Here is a 23,991-nt window from a genome sequence, read left to right as displayed (position 1 = left end):
CTGTGAGATGTGGAGCTCTGAGGAGAGGCAGCTGTGAGATGTGGAGCACTGAGGAGAGGCAGCTGTGAGATGTGGAGCTCTGAGGAGGGGCAGCTGTGAGATGTGGAACTCTGAGTAGGGGCAAATGTGAGATGTGGTGCACTGAGGGGAAGCTGTGAGATCTGGAGCTCAGGGGTGGGGCATCTGTGAGATGTGGAGCACTGAGGAGAGGCAGCTGTGAGATGTGGAGCTCTGAGGAGAGGCAGCTGTGAGATGTGGAGCACTGAGGAGAGGCAGCTGTGAGATGTGGAGCACTGAGGAGGGGCAGCTGTGAGATGTGGAGCACTGAGGAGGGGCAGCTGTGAGATGTGGAGCACTGAGGGGCAGCTGTGAGATGTGGAGCACTGAGGGGCAGCTGTGAGATGTGGAGCACTGAGGAGGGGCAGCTGTGAGATGTGGAGCACTGAGGGGCAGCTGTGAGATGTGGAGCACTGAGGGGCAGCTGTGAGATGTGGAGCACTGAGGAGGGGCAGCTGTGAGATATTGAGCACTGAGGAGGAGCAGCTGTGAGATCTGGAGCTCTGAGGAGGGGCAGCTGTGAGATCTGGAGCTCTGAGGAGGGGCAGCTGTGAGATCTGGAGCTCGGAGGAGGGGCAGCTGTGAGATGTGGAGCACTGAGAAGGGGCAGCTGTGAGATGTGGAGCTCTGAGTGGGGGCAGCTGTGAGATGTGGAGCTCTGAGGAGGGGCAACTGTGAGTTGTGAAGCACTGAGGGGCAGCTGTGAGATCTGGCCCTCTGAGGTGGGGCAGCTGTGAGATGTGGAGCTCTGAGAAGGGGCAACTGTAAGATGTGGAGCACTGAGGAGGGGCAGCTGTGAGATGTGGAGCACTGAGGAGGGGCAGCTGTGAGATCTGGAGCACTGAGGAGGGGCAGCTGTGAGATGTGAAACTTCTCAAGAGGGGCATCTGTGAGATGTAGAGCACTGAGGAGAGGCAGCTGTGAGATGTGGAGCACTGAGGAGGGGCAGCTGTGAGATCTGGAGCTCTGAGTGGGGGCAGCTGTGAGATGTGGAGCTCTCAGGAGGGGCAGCTGTGAGATGTGGAACACTGAGGAGGGGCAGTTGTGAGGTGTGGAGCTCTCAGGAGGGGCAGTTGTGAGACATGGAGCACTGAGGAGGGGCAGCTGTGAGATCTGGAACACTGTGGAGGGGCAGCTGTGAGATCTGGAGCTCTGAGGACGGGCAGCTGTGAGATCTGGAGCTCTGAAGAGGGGCAGCTGTGAGATGTGGAACACTGAGGAGGGGCAGCTGTGAGATGTGGAGCACTGAGGAGAGGCAGCTGTGAGATCTGGACTTCTGAGGAAGGGCAGCTGTGAGATGTGGAGCTCTAAGGAGGGGCAACTGTGCGATGTGAAGCACTGAGGGGCAGCTGTGAGATCTGGAGCTCGGAGGAGGGGCAGCTGTGAGATCTGGAGCTCGGAGGAGGGGCAGCTGTGAGATCTGAAGCTCTGAGGAGGGGCAGCTGTGAGATGTGGAGCACTGTGGAGGGGCAGCTGTGAGACATGGCGCTCTGAGGAGGCGCAGCTGTGAGATGTGGAGCACTCAGGCGGGGCAGCTGTGAGATGTGAAGCACTGAGGAGGCTCAGCTGTGAGATCTGGCACTCTGAGGTGGGGCAGCTATGAGATGTGGAGCTCTGAAAAGGGGCAGCTGTGAGATGTGGAGCTCTGAGGAAGGACAGCTGTGAGATCTGGAGCTCTGAGGTGGGGCAGCTATGAGATGTGGAGCTCTGAGGAGGGGCAGCTGTGAGATCTGGAGCTCTGAGGTGGGGCAGCTATGAGATGTGGGGCTCTGAGGAGGGGCAGCTATGAGATGTGGAGCTCTGAGGAGGGGCAGCTGTGAGATCTGGAGCTCTGAGGAGGGGCAGCTGTGAGATGTGGAGCTCTAAGGAGGGGCAGCTGTGAGATGTGAAGCACTGAGGGGCAGCTGTGAGATGTGAAGCACTGAGGGGCAGCTGTGAGATCTGGCACTCTGAGGTGGGGCAGCTGTGAGATGTGAAGCACTGAGGAGGGGCAGCTCTGCTCTCTGTGGTCCATGGAGGCTGGTGGTTGCATGGCTACAGGGAGCTCTACATGGTCATCAGGCTGATAATAAATATGTCCATCCTGATCCATCCGCAGGGTTATCTATAACTGGTTTAACTCTTCTCCCATAGAGGTGAGCAGGAGAGATGCAGAGTGACTGCTGAGAATTCACACAGGGTCACTGCCGGGCGGAAATGGTGCAGATCCTACACCTGCATCGCACAACATCAACCCCTACAAGCTGCATAGGAGCAGGGGGCATGTACAGGACCCTACATGTGCCAGCTCAAGTTTTAACCCTTTCATATTTCTATAAGGAAAGACTATGTGCTGGCTCAAACTTTAACCCCTTGGTTTCTGAATAGCTGATGGACCCAGTAAACCATTGACTATGAGACAATGAACATCTAACAAACTTTTCCATCAGGTAGGTTATTGCACTTGTGAGCATAAATAAGAATGTCAGCCTTTACAGGTGGAGTAGGATTTAGGGTAGCATTTCACATAAAAAAGAGTGAAAAACTAAAAATCAATCTACAACTACAGTCAGTTCTCCAACCAAGATGTCTTCATAGGTAACTCGAATATATGGCTTCCCCGCAACCAGAAAAGAAGCCACCCACACTTATACTGTAGGAGACAGTGTTTTCCTTTGTTCCTGATGTTCCTTTCCATGGTTTTATACACAGTGCAGTGGAGTAGCCTTTAGTGATGCTACTATCATAAATACAGATCCTCAGCTGTTAAACTATGTAGCAAATAATGGGTTTTACTAATAGCTGGAATCCTAGTATAAGTGTATGGTGCAACGGACATGTCTCCATGAGAAGGTGGGCGCTCCTCTTCACAGCTATCTGTACAGTAAATGTAGTGTAAGATAAAACTTAGAAATTATAGAAATGTAAAGATAAGGTGATGTATATTCAGACTGCAGGTGCAGCAGCTTGCACCTGGAATAAAACTGGGGCCATCCATAAGACCACCAGCCTCACACCCATCCTGCCAGCTGTGATCTCATGTCAGTCATGCATTACTTCCATAAAAAGGCACATATATATCCACAATCATATATATATATATATATATATATATATATATATATATATATATATATATATATATATATATATATATATATTATATATATATATATATATATATATATATATATATATATATATATATATATACATATCAGTTTGAGCCCCCTTATGCAACTTGATCACTTCTACCATCCACCTTCTCATGGACCATGTTCTTCACTCCATGGTCCCACCCTGCACTTCCCAACCCCACCTATATCTCACAATCATATCAAATACCATCACCTACACAATACATATACAAACACCACCTCTTTGTGATGGCCACTCCTGCATTCCTTCTACTTTCCATTTCCACCATATATTATACCTACCATACTGGGCATGTTCTTTTGTGAAGACCACCACAAACACTTTTTATTGCAATTTTTAGGTGGTCCTCTCCAAGAGACACAAATCTATCTTAATTTGTTGAGTAACTTTGTGACAATGTTTCCTGCACTTCCCATGGATTTGCAGATGTTCCGAACATCCAGAGAAAAGCTATTTATAGGTGTCCCATAATGTCTGACGTCATTGAGGCAGGATGCATTAACACTTTACACATCCAGGCGATGATGAATCATGGCTTAATGTGAGGCAGGATGAGTCTTGTCCTACAGCAATGGAGTCCACCTCACTAATAGATGGGAGTCAAAGCCAATGTCATCTACTGCCTTGCCAAAAACTTCTCTCCATTGCACACAAATAAGCAATGTATTGCAAAAATGTATTAACTTGAACATATCGGTCTGTGGGTATGAGAATGCCAGTCATCCGGTAGCCCCACACCCTATCAAGCCATGGCGTAGATAGCAATTAGAGCTTAACATGAAGACTTCTCCATAACCAAGACTTCACCATAAGTAATAGGGAGTGGAACCAGCAGCTATGGAGTCTACAGCCTGAGATCATCACATGCAGCCACCACCACCACCACCACCTACTGCCCCTACAGGGATGTTCTCCATAACCAAGACTTCTTCATAAGTAACAGGGTGTGGAACCAGCAGCTATGGAGTCTACAGCCTGAGAACATCACATGCAGCCACCACCACCTACTGCCCCTACAGGGATGTTCTCCATAACCAAGACTTCTCCATAAGTAACAGGGTGTGGAACCAGCAGCTATGGAGTCTACAGCCTGAGAACATCACATGCAGCCATCACCACCACCTACTGCCCCTACAGGGATGTTCTCCATAACCAAGACTTCACCATAAGTAACAGGGAGTGGAACCAGCAGCTATGGAGTCTACAGCCTGAGAACATCACATGCAGCCACCACCACCACCACTGCCCCTACAGGGATGTTCTCCATAACCAAGACTTCACCATAAGTAACAGGGAGAGGAACCAGCAGCTATGGAGTCTACAGCCTGAGAACATCACCTGCAACCACCAACTGCCCCCTATGTTATTCCCAGTGTTACTTATCAATCTGATACTTTAATAGTTGTTTTTCTTCCCCAACTTTATAACTAAGAAAAGAAGAAGAGCTGTATCTTACCATAAGCCTCCCCACTGCTGGCAATGACTGGAGCCATGATCCTGGCTCCACTCTCCAAGGTGCTGAAACCTGTTCTGTAGGCTTCTCTGCCGGGCTCCTCTTACAAATCAGCAGCTGTGAGCAGCCTGAGAAAATGGCAGAGAGGGAAAGAGAGAGAATGTGCCTGGATCCAGTGGATGTGAGGATGAGGAGGGGCTGGCTCTCCTGAGCTGACTGCAGCTCACCTCCTGCTCTGCTCCAGCTGCAGACAAGGCTGATGATGGCCAAACTGACGCAATGCTGACGCTACAAGGCAGGAATCAGCAGCACCTTCCTCCCTCCCCAGCCCCTGCCTCCTCTCTGGAGATCTAACTGCTCACACACTGCCTGGGAGAGGAAGGGTTAAAGCAAAAAAGCATGCTTGTCTGATTCAGACATAAAGAGGAATGGATCTGCAAGTGTTGGACATGACATGGCTGCACTGGGTACAGTACAGACATAAAACACACCCAAGTACTGTGACATTTCACCCAAATGTCTAAAAAAAGTAGACCAAAAAGATGTAGATGTATGTATATATATATATATATATATATATATATATATATATATATATATATATATATATATATACATACATTTTTGGAATTAATATATATGTATATATATATATATATATATATATATATATATACACACACTGACATTATTGGTTACTTTTATGTACACGTTTATCCTTTTATTTATTCATGTATTCTATTCCCATTCTTTTATTGTGGACTCTTTTTAATAATTTATTTTATTTTTTAGATTTATTCCCATATTGGAAATACATTATTTACTGTTGTATTTATTGATGTATTACTTTTCTTCTTTTTTATGTACTATTTTTATGGGGTTTTTTTTAGATTTATTTACATTTTATATACACATTATTCATTACATTTATGTATATATTTATTGTTTTATTTACTCATGTACTTCACTTCTAGTTTTTATTGTGCACTCTTTTTAATAATTTATTTTATTTATTTATTAATACCTATTCACATTTTGTATACCCATTATTTATTGCTGTTTATTGATGTATTTCAATTCTATCTTTTTTATTTATGTACTATTTTTATCATTTTTTTATAGCTGTTTGCATTTTGTATACGCATTATTTATTGATGTATTTAATTTATATATTTTCTTCATTTATGTACTATTTCTTAATCAGTTTATTAACTAATATTTATCCACATATTGCATGCACATTATTTATTGCTATATTTATTGATGTATTTATTTTCTATTTTTTTATTTATCTACTATTTTGTTATCATTTATTTTTATTCATTTACTAATATTTATTCACATTTAGTATCTGTGTTATTCATTGTTATATTTTTTAATGTATTTCAATTCTTTTTTTTTTAATTATGTACTATTTTTAATTTGTTTAATATTTTAATGTTATAGACGCATTATTTATTGATGTATTTAATTTCTATTTCTTTTATTGACAGTATGTACTATTTTTTCTACCCATTATCTATTGTATTTCATTTCTATTTTTATTTATGTACTATTTTTTAATAATTTCTATATATTTATTTTTTTCTGTATTTGTTAGGCACATTATTGATTTTTTTTTATGTTTCTTTTCTATTTATTTTTTATTTATGTACTATTTTTAATCTTTTTTTATTCAGATTTATTAGCATTTTACATTTTTTTCATTGTAGTATTTCTTGATCAGCCTAAGGACACACCCCGCCCCTGAGGAACCATGTAAGTCACGCCCCCTAGGAAAGACCATTAAAATGGCTCTAAATAAAAAAGTCCATATAATTGGAACCGTATAGTGGAATTTTACATAAAAAGAAGTGAATTAATCAGGAAAGCAGGGGGGCCATTAAAGGACCAATTCAGGATAAATTAAAGATAAAGTTATAATAATACTTTCAGCTATTTCCAGAATTGTGACAACCCGGCCATCATTTATAAGTGGTGGCATGAAGAATCTCTCATCACATTCCTGACAAGGAGGCTCCAAAAAGCAATAACCTAGGAAAAGCTTATAAAAGGAGGATATGCAGCATTCAGGATACTGTAGGAAGCATAACAATACAATAAATGGAAAGATCTTCATGGCTCCTTGTTGGCTGAGAATACAGAGGAGTCAAACTAATCTTAGCTGACACATTTTTCTTCCAGATATCTGACCTGATTCAGGCAGCAGATTGGGTTGTTTAAAGCACCAGAGGGTGGAGGCCAGGAAAGTAGGACATCGCATTGAATCTATAAAGTGAGAGAGTCTATCATTATCATGTGGCACCTGGAACATACAGATACATCAAACATAAAGGAATAGATTATTATCAGCCTCGGTTCTGTAGGGTAGGCACTAGGCAGAAGCACAGAACGACCGCCGTAATGTCTTCCCTTTGTTGGACACCAGAGACGTCAGCGTTATAAACATAATATTGGAAATTATTTTGCATTTAACACCCCTCCTGACAGGTATTAAAGAGCATTCCCCATGTAAATGGAAGCATAAGCTGCCGAGCTTCTTCTTTGGGAGAAGCCTTTTAATATTTTATTGGTCTCCTACATGGTTAACAAATGCTGGTTTATAAGAACCCTAAAGAAACACTAAGCATAGAAAAGGCACAAAAAAAAAAAGGAATGGCAACAATTCCTCCATTCGTCTCGTCCTTTGTATTCATTTTATCTGGTCTCATTACAATTAAATCTGAGAAATATAAAGAAATCTTCTTTGTGTGCCTGAGTAGATCCACCATGCCGAGTTTCTAGTCTTCTTTACCATCCTATGATTTGGCATAACACAACTGCCTGCAGCAGGAGCCTCTCCCCACTGGACTATCTGGATTCACAGCAACTCGAGTAGAAGAGTTGTAATCCATGAAGAAGTAGAGTAGTTACAACAATGCAACAGAGCTGACTTGGCAATATAGTACTGATGGAGCAGAGCTGAGAGTGTAATGGTGGCTCGGTTTAGCAGATCTGGAACAAATACAGTATGTAGTTGTGCTGACACAGTGATGTGGAAACGATGCAGTAGAGTTGAGTTTGCAACGATGACTCAAGCAGAGTTGCCACAGCGATGTAGCAGAGTTAATACAGAGGTTAGGTACTGATAAAGCAGAGCTGATATGGCAATGTGGGCTGAGTTTAGCAGAGCTGACAAAGTTTTATGAAGCAAATGTTGCAGAGAGTAACGCTATGATCAGCACCTCTGCATGGGGTCCCCAGGTCCCTCCATGCAGGGATGCCGGCTTACTCGCGATCCCCGGTGTGCTCCTGCTCCTGCCTCCTCTGTGTACGTCACACTGTGTCCAGGGGGCCTGACTAGGCCACATATGATTGTGCTCCAATGGTCTTAAAGGGGCAGCACACGCACATGGTAAATGCTCCCAGCAACTACAGGGAGGAATTTAGTTAACGTGTGTTCACCAGAGAGGTGAGGAACAAAAACATAAAGGATGTTTGCATACTCTGCAATGACTAACCTTCGCTCCCCAGGAAATCTCTACTTCATTTTGGACACATTAGGCTCCTACTTACATTTATTTATAGGTTTAAAGGGGTATTCTCAAGTTGTCACTTCACAATTTTTTTATTTCCTTGCTGTTTGTAATGTGAGCACTCCTCTTAGAGAGGGAATGCTAGTCTGGAGTTCCGTCCCATTATAACACATTAAGTCAGTGGTTGTTCTATACTAATTTCACTATATTTGCATCGAGAGATAACCGTGCCTTTCAACAAGCCCAGGACTTGGGAGAAGTGGTCTCGAACCTGCCGATGCTAGAGGCTTATGATTCTACAGAACTAATAAGAGCACCTTGGTCAGGAGCTGAGAGGGAGCGGTAGGGAAATGAACAGCTAACTGCTGTATAGAAATCAATTGGCTGGAGAGAGATGGCTGGAATGATAGGAGTTAACTCCTCTCCTGGACTGTAATTACTGCACACACTGGGCCAGGCTTTTTGTCAATCCACAAATCCAGAATTAAATACTTACGTATTTGTATTGTTGTGCACAATTATATCACCATCAACTATTACTGCTTCCCATTACTCTGCCCCAATGTCAGTCTCTGCCATGCTGTCCAGGATTATTAGAACATGGCAGCTTTCTTTTTACACCGTTTTCTGTGTGGTTTCTGATGTTGGAGCTCTGCTACATTGAAGAGAATGGTGCTACACTGCAATGTAGTACACAACCTATGCACAGGTTTGGAACAATTTTAGTAAAAAAGCAAAAGACAACTTCCTTAATTAACAAGTTTGCCATAATGAACAGTTATAAAGGGGAGTTCTTGAACGGCTTATACCGGACACTTCCATTTAGTCAAATTGCTCGAAAACTTTCATTCAAGGCAATTTTTTTGAGGCATCTCTACTTGTATGTACCCAGGGTTCATTAGACCCCTTGTCTTTGACATTTCTAAGATCATTTCCTGAATACTCAGCATTTCAGTTTCCTTCAGCCATCAATCCTGGTGATGGACCACTGAGAGAATTTTTCTTGGAGGCTTTTCTAATGTCTTCAGAGTAGATACATTTGGATGGACGCTCTCTAGTTTCTTCTTGTCACACTATCATCTCCTGATGGCATTCATTTAATGTGGGCAGGCATTGACCTGAGCTGACAATTTCATATTTTACCCAAGACCAAGTTGAATTATCGATATCCTATATTTTTGCGAAATTAACTTTGTGGTAGTTTGAAAAAGTTCTAGTCCTGAAAAAGACTCTTGGGTCAAATCATCCAAAGTTGGTGGTACTGCTTTGGGTGAGAGATTTCAATACAAAAGGTTATATGTTAAATAGTAAAACGGAGGGGATAGAAATAACATCAGCCCTGTATTGCAGGACCATTCTCCAGGATCCTTTACACATGTCCTTATTTTTTTATTAGTCAAGCATTTTAAAAAAGGCGAGAGAGAGTTCAAGCCGATAAAGTTCCCAAAATTTGGGGATATTCTATGATTCACCTTAATTTATTATATTTCACTATCAGTGAACCCCAAGCTGTTATGGGGGACCAAAAGTTATTGGATGCTGCCGGAAGACAAAGTCTTCAAATCTATATTGGCCTCGTCCAAATACTACAGATTTACCCCTATTCCTTTGAATAGGGGGTAGATCTGCAGCACCTGGCCTCGACCATATTAGAAATGATGGAGCCTCTGTGTTCCGGCAGCATCCGATACGTTACGGCTGGCATAACAGTTGATTGTTGGGCGAGCCAAATGTCGCACCCTGACCGCTCGAATATTGATGGCATATCTTTATAAAAAAAAGTAGTGGTCAACCACTTTAAAGACCCAACATGATAGGTTCGTCTTAAAGAAACTACCTCTTCAAAATCGTCACTGCGACCATAAAAATAATAATTCAAGAGCAAGATTTTCATACCCCAGAGCTGACAGCTACAGTAAATCATGAATGACCCTATTATAGTGCTTCATGGCTACAATGTCACAGAGTGCAGCTCGGATTCGGTGTGCACAGACCGTCCCATCCATTTCACTGCTGATTCAATCAGGATATAATTAGTTTAAGGCAACTGCATCTCCCAGTGTATATGATGTCAGCTGTTCTCCGGTTACAGTAAGTCAGGGGAATAAAACCATTATCTCTTATCTCATGAACTTTATGTTTTAAATCACTGATGCTGGATTACGGTTAAGGGTACATCATGCATGTTGACTCACTGTCTGAAGTCATTTTAATAAATAGGTTTTATGAGGAAATTAGTAATTCAGGACCAATGCACAGAATGTACTTTGTTAAATGGCATAACGCTGCTCTCTGCATTATTTAGGACTGAGAAATAACATTGAGAAAAAGGCTGGAAATGGGTCACTGTCTGAGATTGGGGTGATCTTGATGACTACTGCCCCCAAGTGGCAGTTTCATATGAATTATTGGGCAGTATAATGCTATTAGTCCTTATCTTAGATCTGTGTTCCCCAACTCCTGTCCTCAAGAGCCACCAACAGTTCATGCTTTCAGGATTTTCTTAGTATTGCCCAGGTGATAATTGCATCACCTGCACAGGCAATAATTCCATCACCTGTGAAATACTGAGGAAATCCTGAAAACATGACCTGTTGGTGGCTCTTGAGGGCTGGAGTTGGGGAGCACTGTCTTAGACTCTACATGAGAGAGGACACTGCCCATAAGAGCTCACACTCTACCAGAGAGAGGATCCTGCTCAGAAGAGCCGACACTCTACAGGAGAGAGGACCTTGATCATAAGAGCTTACACTCTACATGAGAAAGGATGCTGCTCATAAGAGCCTACACTCTACAGAAGAGAGGACATTCTACAGAAGAGAAGACCCTACCCATAAGAGCCTTCACTCTACAGGAGAGAGGACCCTACCCATAAGAGCTGACACTCTACATGAGAAAGGACACTGCCCATAGGAGCTTACACTCTACAGGAGAGAGGACCCTGCTCATAAAAGATGACACTCAACAAGAGAAAGGACCCTGCATATAAGAGCTTACACTTTACAGGAGAGGAGACCCTGCACATAACTTATAACCTACAGGCGAGGACACCCTGATCATAAGAGCTTACACTCTGTAGGTGTTATGACCCCAATGGCGAGGGTCTCAGAGATATCAGCAAGTCTGCGAAGTACAAAAATCCAGCTCATAGGGCAGTGGTAACTGGGTTGACCATATATCTACTCCTAACGCCAACCCTAGAAGTAGCCGGGGAACATGCCTACGTTGGTCGCTAGATGTCTCGCGCCAGCCGGAGAGCTAACTACCCCTAGAAGAGGAAAACAAAGACCTCTCTTGCCTCCAGGGAAAAGACCCCAAAAGTAGGATACAAGCCCCCCACAAATAATAACGGTGAGGTAAGAGGAAATGACAAAACACAGAGATGAACTAGGTTTAGCAAAGAGAGGCCCACTTACTAATAGCAGAATATAGTAAGATAACTTATATGGTCAACAAAAACCCTATCAAAAAATCCACGCTGGAGATTCAAGAACCCCCGAACCGTCTAACGGCCCGGGGGGAGAACACCAGCCGCCCTAGAGCTTCCAGCAAGGTCAGGATACAGATTATATACAAGCTGGACAAAATAGAAAACAAATTGCAAAAAGCAAAAAAACAGACTTAGCTTAATGAAGCAGGAACCAGGATCAGTGGACAAGAGCACTACAGATTAGCTCTGATATCAACGTTGCCAGGCATTGAACTGAAGGTCCAGGGAGCTTATATAGCAACACCCCTGACCTAACGACCCAGGTGAGCATAAAAGGAATGACAGAAATACCCAGAGTCAAATCCCTAGTAGCCACTAGAGGGAGCCAAAAAGTAAATTCACAACAGTACCCCCCCCTTAGTGAGGGGTCACCGAACCCTCACCAAGACCACCAGGGCGATCAGGATGAGCGGCGTGAAAGGCACGAACTAAATCGGCCGCATGCACATCAGAGGCGACCACCCAGGAATTATCCTCCTGACCATAGCCCTTCCACTTGACCAGGTACTGAAGCCTCCGCCTGGAGAGATGAGAGTCTAAGATCTTCTCCACCACGTACTCCAACTCGCCCTCAACCAACACCGGAGCAGGAGGCTCAGCAGAAGGAACCACAGGCACAACGTACCGCCGCAACAAGGACCTATGAAATACGTTGTGAATGGCAAATGACACCGGAAGATCCAGGCGAAAAGATACAGGATTAAGGATCTCCAATATCTTGTAAGGACCAATAAATCGAGGCTTAAATTTGGGAGAGGAGACCTTCATAGGAACAAATCGAGAAGACAGCCATACCAAATCCCCAACGCGAAGTCGGGGACCCACACCGCGGCGGCGGTTGGCAAAACGCTGAGCCTTCTCCTGTGACAACTTCAAGTTGTCAACCACATGATTCCAGATCCGCTGCAACCTATCCACCACAGAATCCACCCCAGGACAGTCAGACGGCTCCACATGTCCCGAGGAAAAACGAGGGTGGAAACCAGAGTTGCAGAAAAATGGCGAAACCAAGGTGGCAGAACTAGCCCGATTATTAAGGGCAAATTCAGCCAACGGCAAGAAGGTCACCCAATCATCCTGATCAGAAGAGACAAAACACCTCAAATACGCCTACAGAGTCTGATTAGTACGTTCCGTTTGACCGTTAGTCTGTGGATGAAAAGCGGACGAAAACGACAAATCTATGCCCATCCTACCACAAAAGGATCGCCAGAACCTGGAAACAAACTGGGATCCTCTGTCCGACACAATATTCTCAGGAATGCCGTGCAAACGAACCACGTTCTGGAAGAACACAGGAACCAGATCAGAAGAGGAAGGCAGTTTGGGCAAAGGAACCAGATGGACCATCTTGGAGAAACGATCACATATCACCCAGATGACAGACATGCCCTGAGACACCGGAAGATCCGAAATGAAATCCATAGAGATGTGTGTCCAAGGTCTCTTCGGGACAGGCAAGGGCAAGAGCAACCCGCTGGCACGAGAACAGCAAGGCTTAGCTCGAGCACAAGTACCACAGGACTGCACAAATGACCGCACATCTCTTGACAAGGAAGGCCACCAAAAGGACCTGGCCACCAGATCTCTAGTGCCAAAAATTCCCGGGTGCCCTGCCAACACAGAGGAATGAACCTCGGAAATGACTCTGCTGGTCCATTTAGCAGGCACAAACAATCTGTCAGGTGGACAAGAGTCAGGCCTACCAGCCTGAAATCTCTGCAACACACGTCGCAGATCTGGAGAAATAGCTGACAGGATAACTCCTTCCTTAAGAATACCCACAGGTTCAGCGACTCCAGGAGCATCAGGCACAAAGCTCCTAGACAGAGCATCGGCCTTCACATTCTTAGAACCTGGTAAATATGAAACCACAAAGTCAAAACGGGAGAAAAACAATGACCAGCGGGCCTGTCTAGGATTCAGGCGTTTAGCAGACTCGAGGTACATCAGATTTTTGTGATCAGTCAAGACCACCCCACGATGCTTAGCACCCTCGAGCCAATGACGCCACTCCTCAAATGCCCACTTCATGGCCAACAACTCCCGATTGCCCACATCATAATTTCGCTCAGCCGGCGAAAACTTCCTAGAGAAAAAGGCACAAGGTCTCATAGTAGCACAACCAGGGCTTCTCTGCGACAAAACGGCCCCTGCCCCAATCTCCGAAGCATCCACTTCAACCTGAAAGGGAAGTGAGACATCAGGCTGGCACAAAACAGGCGCTGAAGTAAACCGGCGCTTCAACTCCTGGAAAGCCTCCACGGCAGCAGGAGCCCAGTTAGCCACATCAGAGCCTTTCTTGGTCATAACCGTCAACGGTTTAACAACGCTAGAAAAATTAGCGATAAAACGACGGTAGAAGTTAGCAAAACCCAAGAACTTCTGAAGACTCTTAACTGACGAGGGTTGAGTCCAATCATGAATAGCTCGAACCTTGACTGGGTCCATCTCCACAGCAGAAGGGGAAAAAATGAACCCTAAAAAGGGAACCTTCTGTACACCAAAGAGACACTTTGAGCCTTTAACAAACAAAGAATTTTCACGCAAAATCTTGAAAACCATCCTGACCTGCTCCACATGCGAGTCCCAATCATCAGAAAAAACCAGAATATCATCCAGATAAACGATCAAAAATTTATCCAGATACTTCCGGAAAATGTCATGCATAAAGGACTGAAAAACTGAAGGTGCATTAGAGAGCCCAAATGGCATCACCAAGTACTCAAAATGACCTTCGGGCGTATTGAATGCGGTTTTCCATTCATCTCCTTGCTTAATGCGCACAAGGTTGTACGCACCGCGAAGGTCTATCTTGGTGAACCACTTGGCACCTTTAATCCGGGCAAACAAGTCTGACAACAACGGCAAAGGATACTGAAATTTGACAGTGATCTTATTTAAAAGCCGATAGTCAATACAAGGCCTCAAAGATCCATCTTTTTTAGCCACAAAAAAGAATCCCGCACCAAGAGGGGAAGAAGAAGGACGGATATGCCCCTTCTCCAGAGACTCCTTGATATATGAACGCATCGCGGTATGTTCAGGTACCGACAGATTAAACAGTCTTCCCTTAGGAAACTTACTGCCTGGAATCAAATCTATTGCACAGTCACATTCCCTATGAGGAGGCAATGCACTTGACCTAGACTCGCTGAAGACATCCTGATAATCAGACAAATACGCCGGAACTTCCGAAGGCGTAGAAGTAGCAATAGACACGGGCAGGGAATCTCCATGAATTCCATGACAGCCCCAACTTGACACTGACATTGCCTTCCAGTCCAAGACTGGATTATGGGTCTGTAACCATGGCAACCCCAAAACAACCAAATCATGCATTTTATGCAGAACAAGAAAACGTATCACCTCCCGATGTTCAGGAGTCATGCACATGGTAACCTGTGTCCAAAACTGCTGTTTATTTTCTGCCAATGGCGTAGCGTCAATACCCCTAAGAAGGATAGGATTTTCTAATGGCTCAAGAACAAAACCGCAGCGCTTGGCAAATGACAGATCCATAAGACTCAGGGCAGCACCTGAATCTACAAACGCCATGACAGGATACGATGACAGTGAGCAAATCAAAGTTACAGATAGAATGAACTTAGGTTGCAAATTACCAATAGCGACAGGACTAACAACCTTAGTAAGACGCTTAGAGCATTCTGAGATAACATGTGCAGAATCACCACAGTAGTAACACAAGCCATTCTGGCGTCTATGAATTTTCCGCTCATTTCTAGTCAGGATTCTATCACATTGCATTAAATCAGGTGCCTGTTCAGATAACACCATGAGGGAATTTGCGGTTTTGCGCTCCCGCAACCGCCGGTCAATTTGAATTGCCAGGGCCATGGAATCATTCAGACCTGTGGGAATGGGAAAACCCACCATCACATTCTTAATGGCTTCAGAAAGGCCATTTCTAAAATTTGCAGCCAATGCACACTCGTTCCACTGGGTCAGCACGGACCATTTCCGAAATTTTTGGCAATACACCTCAGCCTCGTCCTGGCCCTGAGACATAGCCAGCAAGGCTTTTTCTGCCTGAATCTCAAGATTGGGCTCCTCATAAAGCAAACCGAGCGCCAGAAAAAACGCATCAATATCAGCCAATGCCGGATCTCCTGGCGCCAGCGAGAAAGCCCAATCCTGAGGGTCGCCCCGTAAAAAAGAAATAACAATTTTCACTTGCTGAGCGGAGTCTCCAGAGGAACAGGGTCTCAGGGACAAAAACAATTTACAATTATTCCTGAAATTTCTAAACTTAAATCGATCTCCGGAAAACAGTTCAGGAATCGGTATCTTAGGTTCTAACATAGGATTTCGGGTAACATAATCTTGTATGCCCTGCACACGAGCAGCAAGCTGGTCCACACTTGTAATCAAGGTCTGGACATTCATGTCTGCAGCAAGCTTAAGCCACTCTGAGGTAAAGGGGAAAAGAAAAAAAAATGAGAGAGAGAAAAAAAAACTCAGAGCTTTCTTTCTTATAATCCCACTTCTGCAGTGCATTTAACATTTAGTACTGGCCTGGCAAACTGTTATGACCCCAATGGCGAGGGTCTCAGAGATATCAGCAAGTCTGCGAAGTACAAAAATCCAGCTCATAGGGCAGTGGTAACTGGGTTGACCATATATCTACTCCTAACGCCAACCCTAGAAGTAGCCGGGGAACATGCCTACGTTGGTCGCTAGATGTCTCGCGCCAGCCGGAGAGCTAACTACCCCTAGAAGAGGAAAACAAAGACCTCTCTTGCCTCCAGGGAAAAGACCCCAAAAGTAGGATACAAGCCCCCCACAAATAATAACGGTGAGGTAAGAGGAAATGACAAAACACAGAGATGAACTAGGTTTAGCAAAGAGAGGCCCACTTACTAATAGCAGAATATAGTAAGATAACTTATATGGTCAACAAAAACCCTATCAAAAAATCCACGCTGGAGATTCAAGAACCCCCGAACCGTCTAACGGCCCGGGGGGAGAACACCAGCCGCCCTAGAGCTTCCAGCAAGGTCAGGATACAGATTATATACAAGCTGGACAAAATAGAAAACAAATTGCAAAAAGCAAAAAAACAGACTTAGCTTAATGAAGCAGGAACCAGGATCAGTGGACAAGAGCACTACAGATTAGCTCTGATATCAACGTTGCCAGGCATTGAACTGAAGGTCCAGGGAGCTTATATAGCAACACCCCTGACCTAACGACCCAGGTGAGCATAAAAGGAATGACAGAAATACCCAGAGTCAAATCCCTAGTAGCCACTAGAGGGAGCCAAAAAGTAAATTCACAACAGTAGGAGAGGGAAACCTGGACATAAGAGATTATGCTCATTGAAGAATATGACACTTCAAGTATTGAAGCTGTGTTTACTGTTATTGGCAAGTACATTGAAGCATGTATGGTGTATAGACTCTGGGGCAACTAGTCATATGACTAATGACAGAAGCATCTTCTGTACCTTGACCAAAGAAAGTCAGAGAAAGTGGTCTTGGCTAATGGTCATTATATGAATTCATAGGGAATAGGAAATGGTTACATTAATTGTCAAGTCTTCCCAACTCAAAGCAGTAAGATCCCAGTAAAGCACAGCTCTATGTGCCTAGTCTTGAACGCAATCTGCTATATGTGAAAAAGCTTACAAAACAAGAAAATTGAATAACATTTAAAGATGACAGATGTATCATATCAAAAGAAGGTCACACACTAACTGAAGGAAAAATCAAAGATGAGTTGTACCAGCTAAAATGCAAAGAAAGTGTATACACTGCTAAACATTAGCAGCATGAGAATTGTAGCCATGTATGACACATGTGTCTTGCACAGAGACCAAGAAGCAATTAGAAAGTTAGCTAAAAAACAACGATGGTATTACAGTCGATTTGTGCAATCATACAATGCAATGTACTAGCTATCTTAAAGGGAAAATCTCAAGAAAATCCTTTTCTACAAATAGTGATACAAAATCAGATCAGTTTCAAGACTTAATACACATACATGTTTGTGGTCCAATGTGTACTCAAACAAAAAGAGGAGTGTATCCAGTGAGCGTGCAAGGACCAGTGATAGACGTTTTTGCAAAAAACTTCTCGATATTTAATGAATCCAATAATGTTACATGTCTAAACAAAAAATTGACCCCTCACCCCCCTAAAACTACACGTTTCAGCTGATGCCTTTTTCAAGTTCTCCTGGAAAGAAGAGATATTGTCTTACATTTATTAATGATTATTCAAAATACACAGCTGTTTATCTGCTTCACAGAAAAGATGAAGTTTCAGGGAAACGTGAAATATATCTTGCTGAAGTATATAAGAAATTTGGGAGAATGTCAAAAATTCAGTATGCAGATAATGGAACTGAATATACAATTAATTAGACACAAAGCGTGTAAAAAAAAAATTGAATCGTGTTTCAGACCATGGTGCCATACAACACTGAACAAAATGGTGTAGCAGAAAGAAGAAAACAGACACTTTATAAAAGTGGAAGAAGTATGCTATTTGACGCGGATTTGCCAACAACATATTGGGGTGAGCAATCATGAGAGTTTACCATCTTCAAAGCAGACTACCAGGTAAAGCTACTGAGAAAAATCCATTTGAGCAATGGAACAGCAAGAAGCCTAAACTATGAGGCCGGCGTCGCACTTGGCGTATGAAAATATGGTCCGTTTTTTACAGGGGTAATTTGCAGCAATTATTCCAAAACAGTGATCCGTATGTCATCCGTAGGCAGGGTGTGGCTGCGTATTTTACGCATGTAAACCTCCATATGTAATCCGTATGTCATCCGTAATGCGCTTTTTTCACGCAGCCTTACAAAATGGACAATTAATGGTTTTGAGGCCTGAAATTTATTTTAATCATCAGCATAAACCCTCCCATATGGCCATTTTGTTGCTGTGCTTGTGTAGGTGTTTTGGTGGTACTTGGGCAACATGAGTGACCCCCTGCATTTCACACCAACTCAGCGGGTGTTATTTAATTGGGCCTTGTCACGCCGCTTTGGACAGCCATACCCTGTGATAGTTGATCCGCGAAGGAGAAGAAGAATGTGGGTGCATCCACTTTTGCGGCAATGCCTCGCTAAAGGGCAATTTCTTTCAGTACTGTTGCATGACAATACCCACCTTTGATATCTTATAAATAAAGTTTCAGGATACTAGGATGCGGAAATGCATATCCGCAGAGGAGCGTCTTCTCCTTACCTTATGGTATGTATTCACCATCCTCACATACTGTATGTTGATGATGTTTTTGTACTATTTTGATTTTCCTAGCATCAGATTTAAATTGTATTAATCTATTTGTACAAAATCCAATACAAATATGTAGTAAATATTAAATGTTAGTAGCCAGTGTAAATTTTGTAAGGTACACTGGTCTCCTGCCTTTTTATATCCTCATATTACTTTGCTTTACTATGGTTTTTAACAAGCATTGTAACATTGCTAAAAAAAATTTTGTGTGATCAGATTCCTGTCAACTGGATTGTCTTATGCTGGAATACATCTGGAATTTCTGATAGGGATGTCCACTATTTCCGGCATTGTGCGTAATACATGTGTTCAAATATGGGACAAACTACATGAACTACTGATGCCAGAGCCCAAAAGGGAGGATTGGCTGAAATTTGCCTGTGAATTTACTGACTCTTGTGATTTTCCTCACTGTATTGGAGCCCTGGATGGGAAACATATCAGGGTGAGTAAGCCGCCGAACTCGGGCTCCCAATTCTACAATTATAAGCAGTTTATCTCCGTAATTCTGTTAGCTGTAGTTGACAGTAACTACAGGTTTATAATTGTAGATATTGGGGCCTATGGGCGAACTGGAGACTCTAGGATCTTCAATGCGTCCATTATGGGTCGGCAGCTACGTGAAAACCTGTTGGACCTCCCACCACCACAACAACTCCCAGCTCCAATGTTGAAGCAGTCCCTTGTGGCAGATGAGGCCTTCCAATTGACCAGGCATGTCATGAGGCCTTATCCCCAACCGCAACCTGGACCACCGGTGGCGGGTGTTTAATGTCAGACTTTCAAGGGCGCAGCGACTGGTGGAGTACGCCTTTGGCATTATGTCTTCCAAATAGTGTGTACTGCAGTCTGCCATTCAGCTGAGTGAGGCAAATGTTAATGAAGTCATAAAAGCTTGTGTTGTTTTATACAACTTCTCAAGAATTCATGAGTGCTCCTCAGCTGACAGTGGTTATGGCATGTTGGCCAATGTGGTACAACAAAACCAGAACGCATGTTTTGAAGAGAAAAGGGGCTATTAGCACTAAATAGTGGTAAGAGACCAAAGCCTAAAGGAAAGGCAACCCACTCCATACTTATAATAGAAATGAGGAGAAAAAGGAGTATCACGGGTATAGCAATATATAAATTTTATTAAATGTACAAAATAATCATGAACAATATGAAAAAATAATACAAAACAACTAACTAGAGGTGCATAAGGGTGGTTTGAGGAAACAGGTATCCACTGGTGTGCAGTGCCAAAGATGTAAACCAGTCTGATAAAATCAGCTGACTGGTAAAAAGAAAGCCGTAAGTCGCCGCCGTAATTATTAATCCAGTAGGATGACACAAAGTCTCTAGTCATAAACACATATTATGCAACGCTTACCGCTGAAATGGAAGGCAATATAGCACACCGGACTGGAACCAGGATGAAGCAAAGACCCCCGACGCGCGTTTCGCTTTTGGTGTTACCGCTTTCTCAAGGGGAAGTGGTCTGTCATGCAGAAAAGGACCTTAATATGGGCCGGTGCTGAGACATGTGACGAATCACATGTTATGCATCGGCCAATAAGATGTGGCAATAGCGGCGCATGCGCCGGAAGATCGGCAGGTCCTGTGCCAGAGACCGGCGTCAAGCGTCCCAACATGTGGGAGGGGAGAAAGCCCCGGTCACATGTGGGAGGCAGGAAAGACACTGCTCGGGAACAGGAAATCGTGGACCAAGCCAACGCATGCGCACTGCCACATATGTGGGGAACAAGATCACTCCACATAAGAGGTATGGTGACAATGAAAGCACATATAAACCCCTAACCACAAGTGAAGATGAGACAAGTCTGAAGGGACAGTATCTCCCAGAATGCAAATAGCAAATAGTCCACCTTGAAGATTAGAGCATACATTAAATGATAACATGATCCCACAATAAAGTCCGATAATTTTGACGGATATAGCATATTCATTGATATTGGTGGGACAGACGATCTGAATCTTCCGTGGGCTTGATGCCAAATTCTCCACTGGGAAAGGTTACAATATACGTCCTCCCCGGCATGACACATGGTAAAAGGAAACTATGAAAAAGGAGACAATAAAAAGTGAGAAATACAAAATCACAGTAAAAATTAAAACCATAATAAAAACAGGAACCAGTAACTGGAAACCTGTTCCTATAAAAGGAGGACCGGATAGGGTAACAAGATAAAAGGAAGAGCACACCAATGCAGAAAGTTATTTATTTCCTGAGCGACACAATTTAGAGAAATGAGGAAAACTAAGCGATTCGTTCAGGCCGTTGGGTGCAACAGTATTAAGTCTGACAATCCAACTGGCCTCACGTTGTGCCAGTATCTTCTTGTAGTTACCTCCTCGTGTGCCTAGATGAACACAGTCGATGCCCCTGACCCACAGCGACCCCGCATCACAATCATGATGTAATTTAAAGTGACGGGGAATCGTTTTTAAGTCAGAGGCATCGACTGCGGTCCTGGCTGCCTGGATGTCACGCACATGCTCCCTAGTGAGGATATGGAGCTCCCTAGATGTTAAACCCACATAAATTAGAGAACATCCACATGTTGCATATAGCATTTGTGGTGCCACATGATATATGGTGTCTGATGGAGAATACCCTAGATCCATCAGATGATGAGAAGGAAGCTGTCTGTACAATATTGGCGCAAGCCAAACAGTGACCACACTGGAAATATCCAAGCAGGGGGCCTCTAGTACCAAAGGGGTTACTGGCAGGAGGAACATAATGGCTCCGAACAAGCATGTTATTCAAATTTGGGGACCTCCTTGCTGTCATGGAGGGAAAATCACCCAGGATGGGACCCAGGGATCGCTCTGTTGCTAAAATTGACCAATACCTGGTAAGGATGTCTCTCATATTAAACCAATTAATTAATAAAAAACTTGGCACTCAAGAGTTCTTTTTGAAAAATGAAGAAATAATTGTTCGTTTATTGGTGCAACCAGTTCAGTAATTGATGATGTATAAACGTTTTCGGTCACAAGACCTTCATCAGAAACATCATATATGAAACTGAAATACATAATTTACAGAGAACGCCATATGTTACACAATATGGATCACATACAGAGGACCAGTATATGCACACAAGTAAAACGAGATAAAAAATCAAATGGGTGCTGGTTCTAGAGAAGTATATAAATGACAAAATTAATAATGATGATAATGATAATAGAGGGTGACAACCGTGGCGGTTGGAACGAATCCAGACGTGCTGCGTGAGTCGTGGAATTTCTCAAGCTAAAGAAAAAGCTGTGAGCGTGGATAAGGAGAGAATACAAGGCATGGTATAACTACTGTATGTTTTCATCACACTATTGCATGCCATCGCTGCCTATATGGCATCCACGCATGCGCAGTCTTGCCCTCTCTCCTGCCTTCTATCATTCATTTAGCTCTGCAGTATCCACGCAGGCGCAATAGCAATAAAGCCCTTACTCCTGTCTCATAGCATTCATCAGCTCTGCGCAACTGCAGCTTGCTGCTGCGGTCACATGGTCTATGATGCGGCGGGTCACATGACCTGCTTGCTAGGAGCTTTTAAACCCGGAAGTAACGCTGGCAAACAGCGTCTTCTGGTTCTTCCAGCTACACAGCGTTCCCTGGACCTGGATACATAAGGTAAATACATGGGGCCTTTCTCTCCATTCCCTCTTTGTTATATGCACATTTCTAAGGGGTATCTCCCACTGTGCATTTCTCTTCCAGCGCTAGTCCTTTACAGCGGGACCTTGCTTCCCCAGTGCGCCCCACCTCACAGTCTCCCCAGGAGCCTCCAGGTAACTAGTTCTACCCCTCCATACAGGTTACCATTACCCACATCCTGCGTTTTTCTTGTGGGCAATAATCATCTGCCCTCATCATATTCCTCAGGTTCATCTGCCCGGTAACACCTGTACGCAGGCCTTTTGTGCCTATACATTATTGCAGCCCTGCTTCCAGGTACTATATTGATATGCATATACTGGTATACAGTCAGGGGTCAACTCAGGGGCATGCCTAGGTCCACCTTTCTCTACACTGTGGTATCAGCAGGTCTGGACAACATTCATTCTATTGCGGATATATCTACATACACTTTCACTTGTATATACTGTTACTGTGCTATATGGTTTTGATTGGGATAGTCTGACAGACTCACGATCTTACTTTCTTCTTTTAGGTGCTCACTGTGCACTTCCGTCCCCAATACCACGGCCCAGCACCCATCATCACCTGCTACTTAGTATCCTTTGTTGGTCATTTAGGTGCAATTTTGTGATTTTATACAGTAGTTATACCATGCCTTGTATTCTCTCCTTATCCACGCTCACAGCTTTTTCTTTAGCTTGAGAAATTCCACGACTCACGCAGCACGTCTGGATTCGTTCCAACCGCCACGGTTGTCACCCTCTATTATCATTATCATCATTATTAATTTTGTCATTTATATACTTCTCTAGAACCAGCACCCATTTGATTTTTTATCTCGTTTTACTTGTGTGCATATACTGGTCCTCTGTATGTGATCCATATTGTGTAACATATGGCGTTCTCTGTAAATTATGTATTTCAGTTTCATATATGATGTTTCTGATGAAGGTCTTGTGACCGAAAACGTTTATACATCATCAATTACTGAACTGGTTGCACCAATAAACGAACAATTATTTCTTCATTTTTCAAAAAGAACTCTTGAGTGCCAAGTTTTTTATTAATTTATTGACGGGTTGGAAACCTTACTTGAGCACCACCCAGGAGCCTCGAGTGCCGTGTATAATTCCTGTATCTCATATTAAACCATTCATGGTTATATGTTGTTATGAACCTTATTTTCTCATCCTTTAACCTGGTTTTGGTTTTATCACCTGTTGTATAAAGAAGATCCCTACGATGCGTCCTTCTGGCCCTGTCGTAACCATGCCTGATACACCTACGGCTATATCCACGTGCCTCAAAGCGTGCCTTAAGGGTTACAGCTTGGGCCTGGAACCTACCCTCTGTGGAGCATATCCGCCTCATCCTCAAAAACTGTCCGACCGGGACGGCCCTCACTGTTGTTGGATTATG

The 23,991-nt window shown here is 43.6% G+C and overlaps 1 protein-coding gene and 1 long non-coding RNA gene across 3 annotated transcripts in view; one reads left to right on the top strand and one right to left on the bottom strand.

Annotated features, from left to right (window-relative positions):
• SYT4 (synaptotagmin 4) overlaps window positions 1–5,015 on the bottom strand; it is a 41,037-nt gene extending 36,022 nt beyond the window's left edge. Inside the window, exon 1 of the mRNA XM_077283861.1 lies at window positions 4,652–5,015. Within this exon, the coding sequence (XP_077139976.1) occupies window positions 4,652–4,688 (37 nt within the window). The 5' untranslated portion in view covers window positions 4,689–5,015. The remainder of the gene's footprint in view (window positions 1–4,651) is intronic.
• Window positions 5,016–22,257: 17,242 nt separating this feature from the next.
• LOC143793704 (uncharacterized) lies at window positions 22,258–23,701 on the top strand. Of its 2 annotated transcripts, XR_013220205.1 has the most exons (6): window positions 22,258–22,563; window positions 22,651–22,721; window positions 22,816–22,884; window positions 23,105–23,167; window positions 23,258–23,323; window positions 23,498–23,701. It is a non-coding gene; the product is annotated as an uncharacterized LOC143793704 (long non-coding RNA). The 2 variants fall into 2 exon arrangements; XR_013220206.1 differs by lacking the exon at window positions 22,816–22,884 and having other exon boundaries at window positions 22,259–22,563.
• The last annotated feature ends 290 nt before the right edge of the window (window positions 23,702–23,991 follow it).

This window comes from Ranitomeya variabilis, chromosome 1 (genome assembly GCF_051348905.1).
Source record: "Ranitomeya variabilis isolate aRanVar5 chromosome 1, aRanVar5.hap1, whole genome shotgun sequence".
Lineage (NCBI taxonomy): Eukaryota > Metazoa > Chordata > Amphibia > Anura > Dendrobatidae > Ranitomeya > Ranitomeya variabilis.
This window is presented reverse-complemented; position numbering and strand designations above follow the sequence as displayed.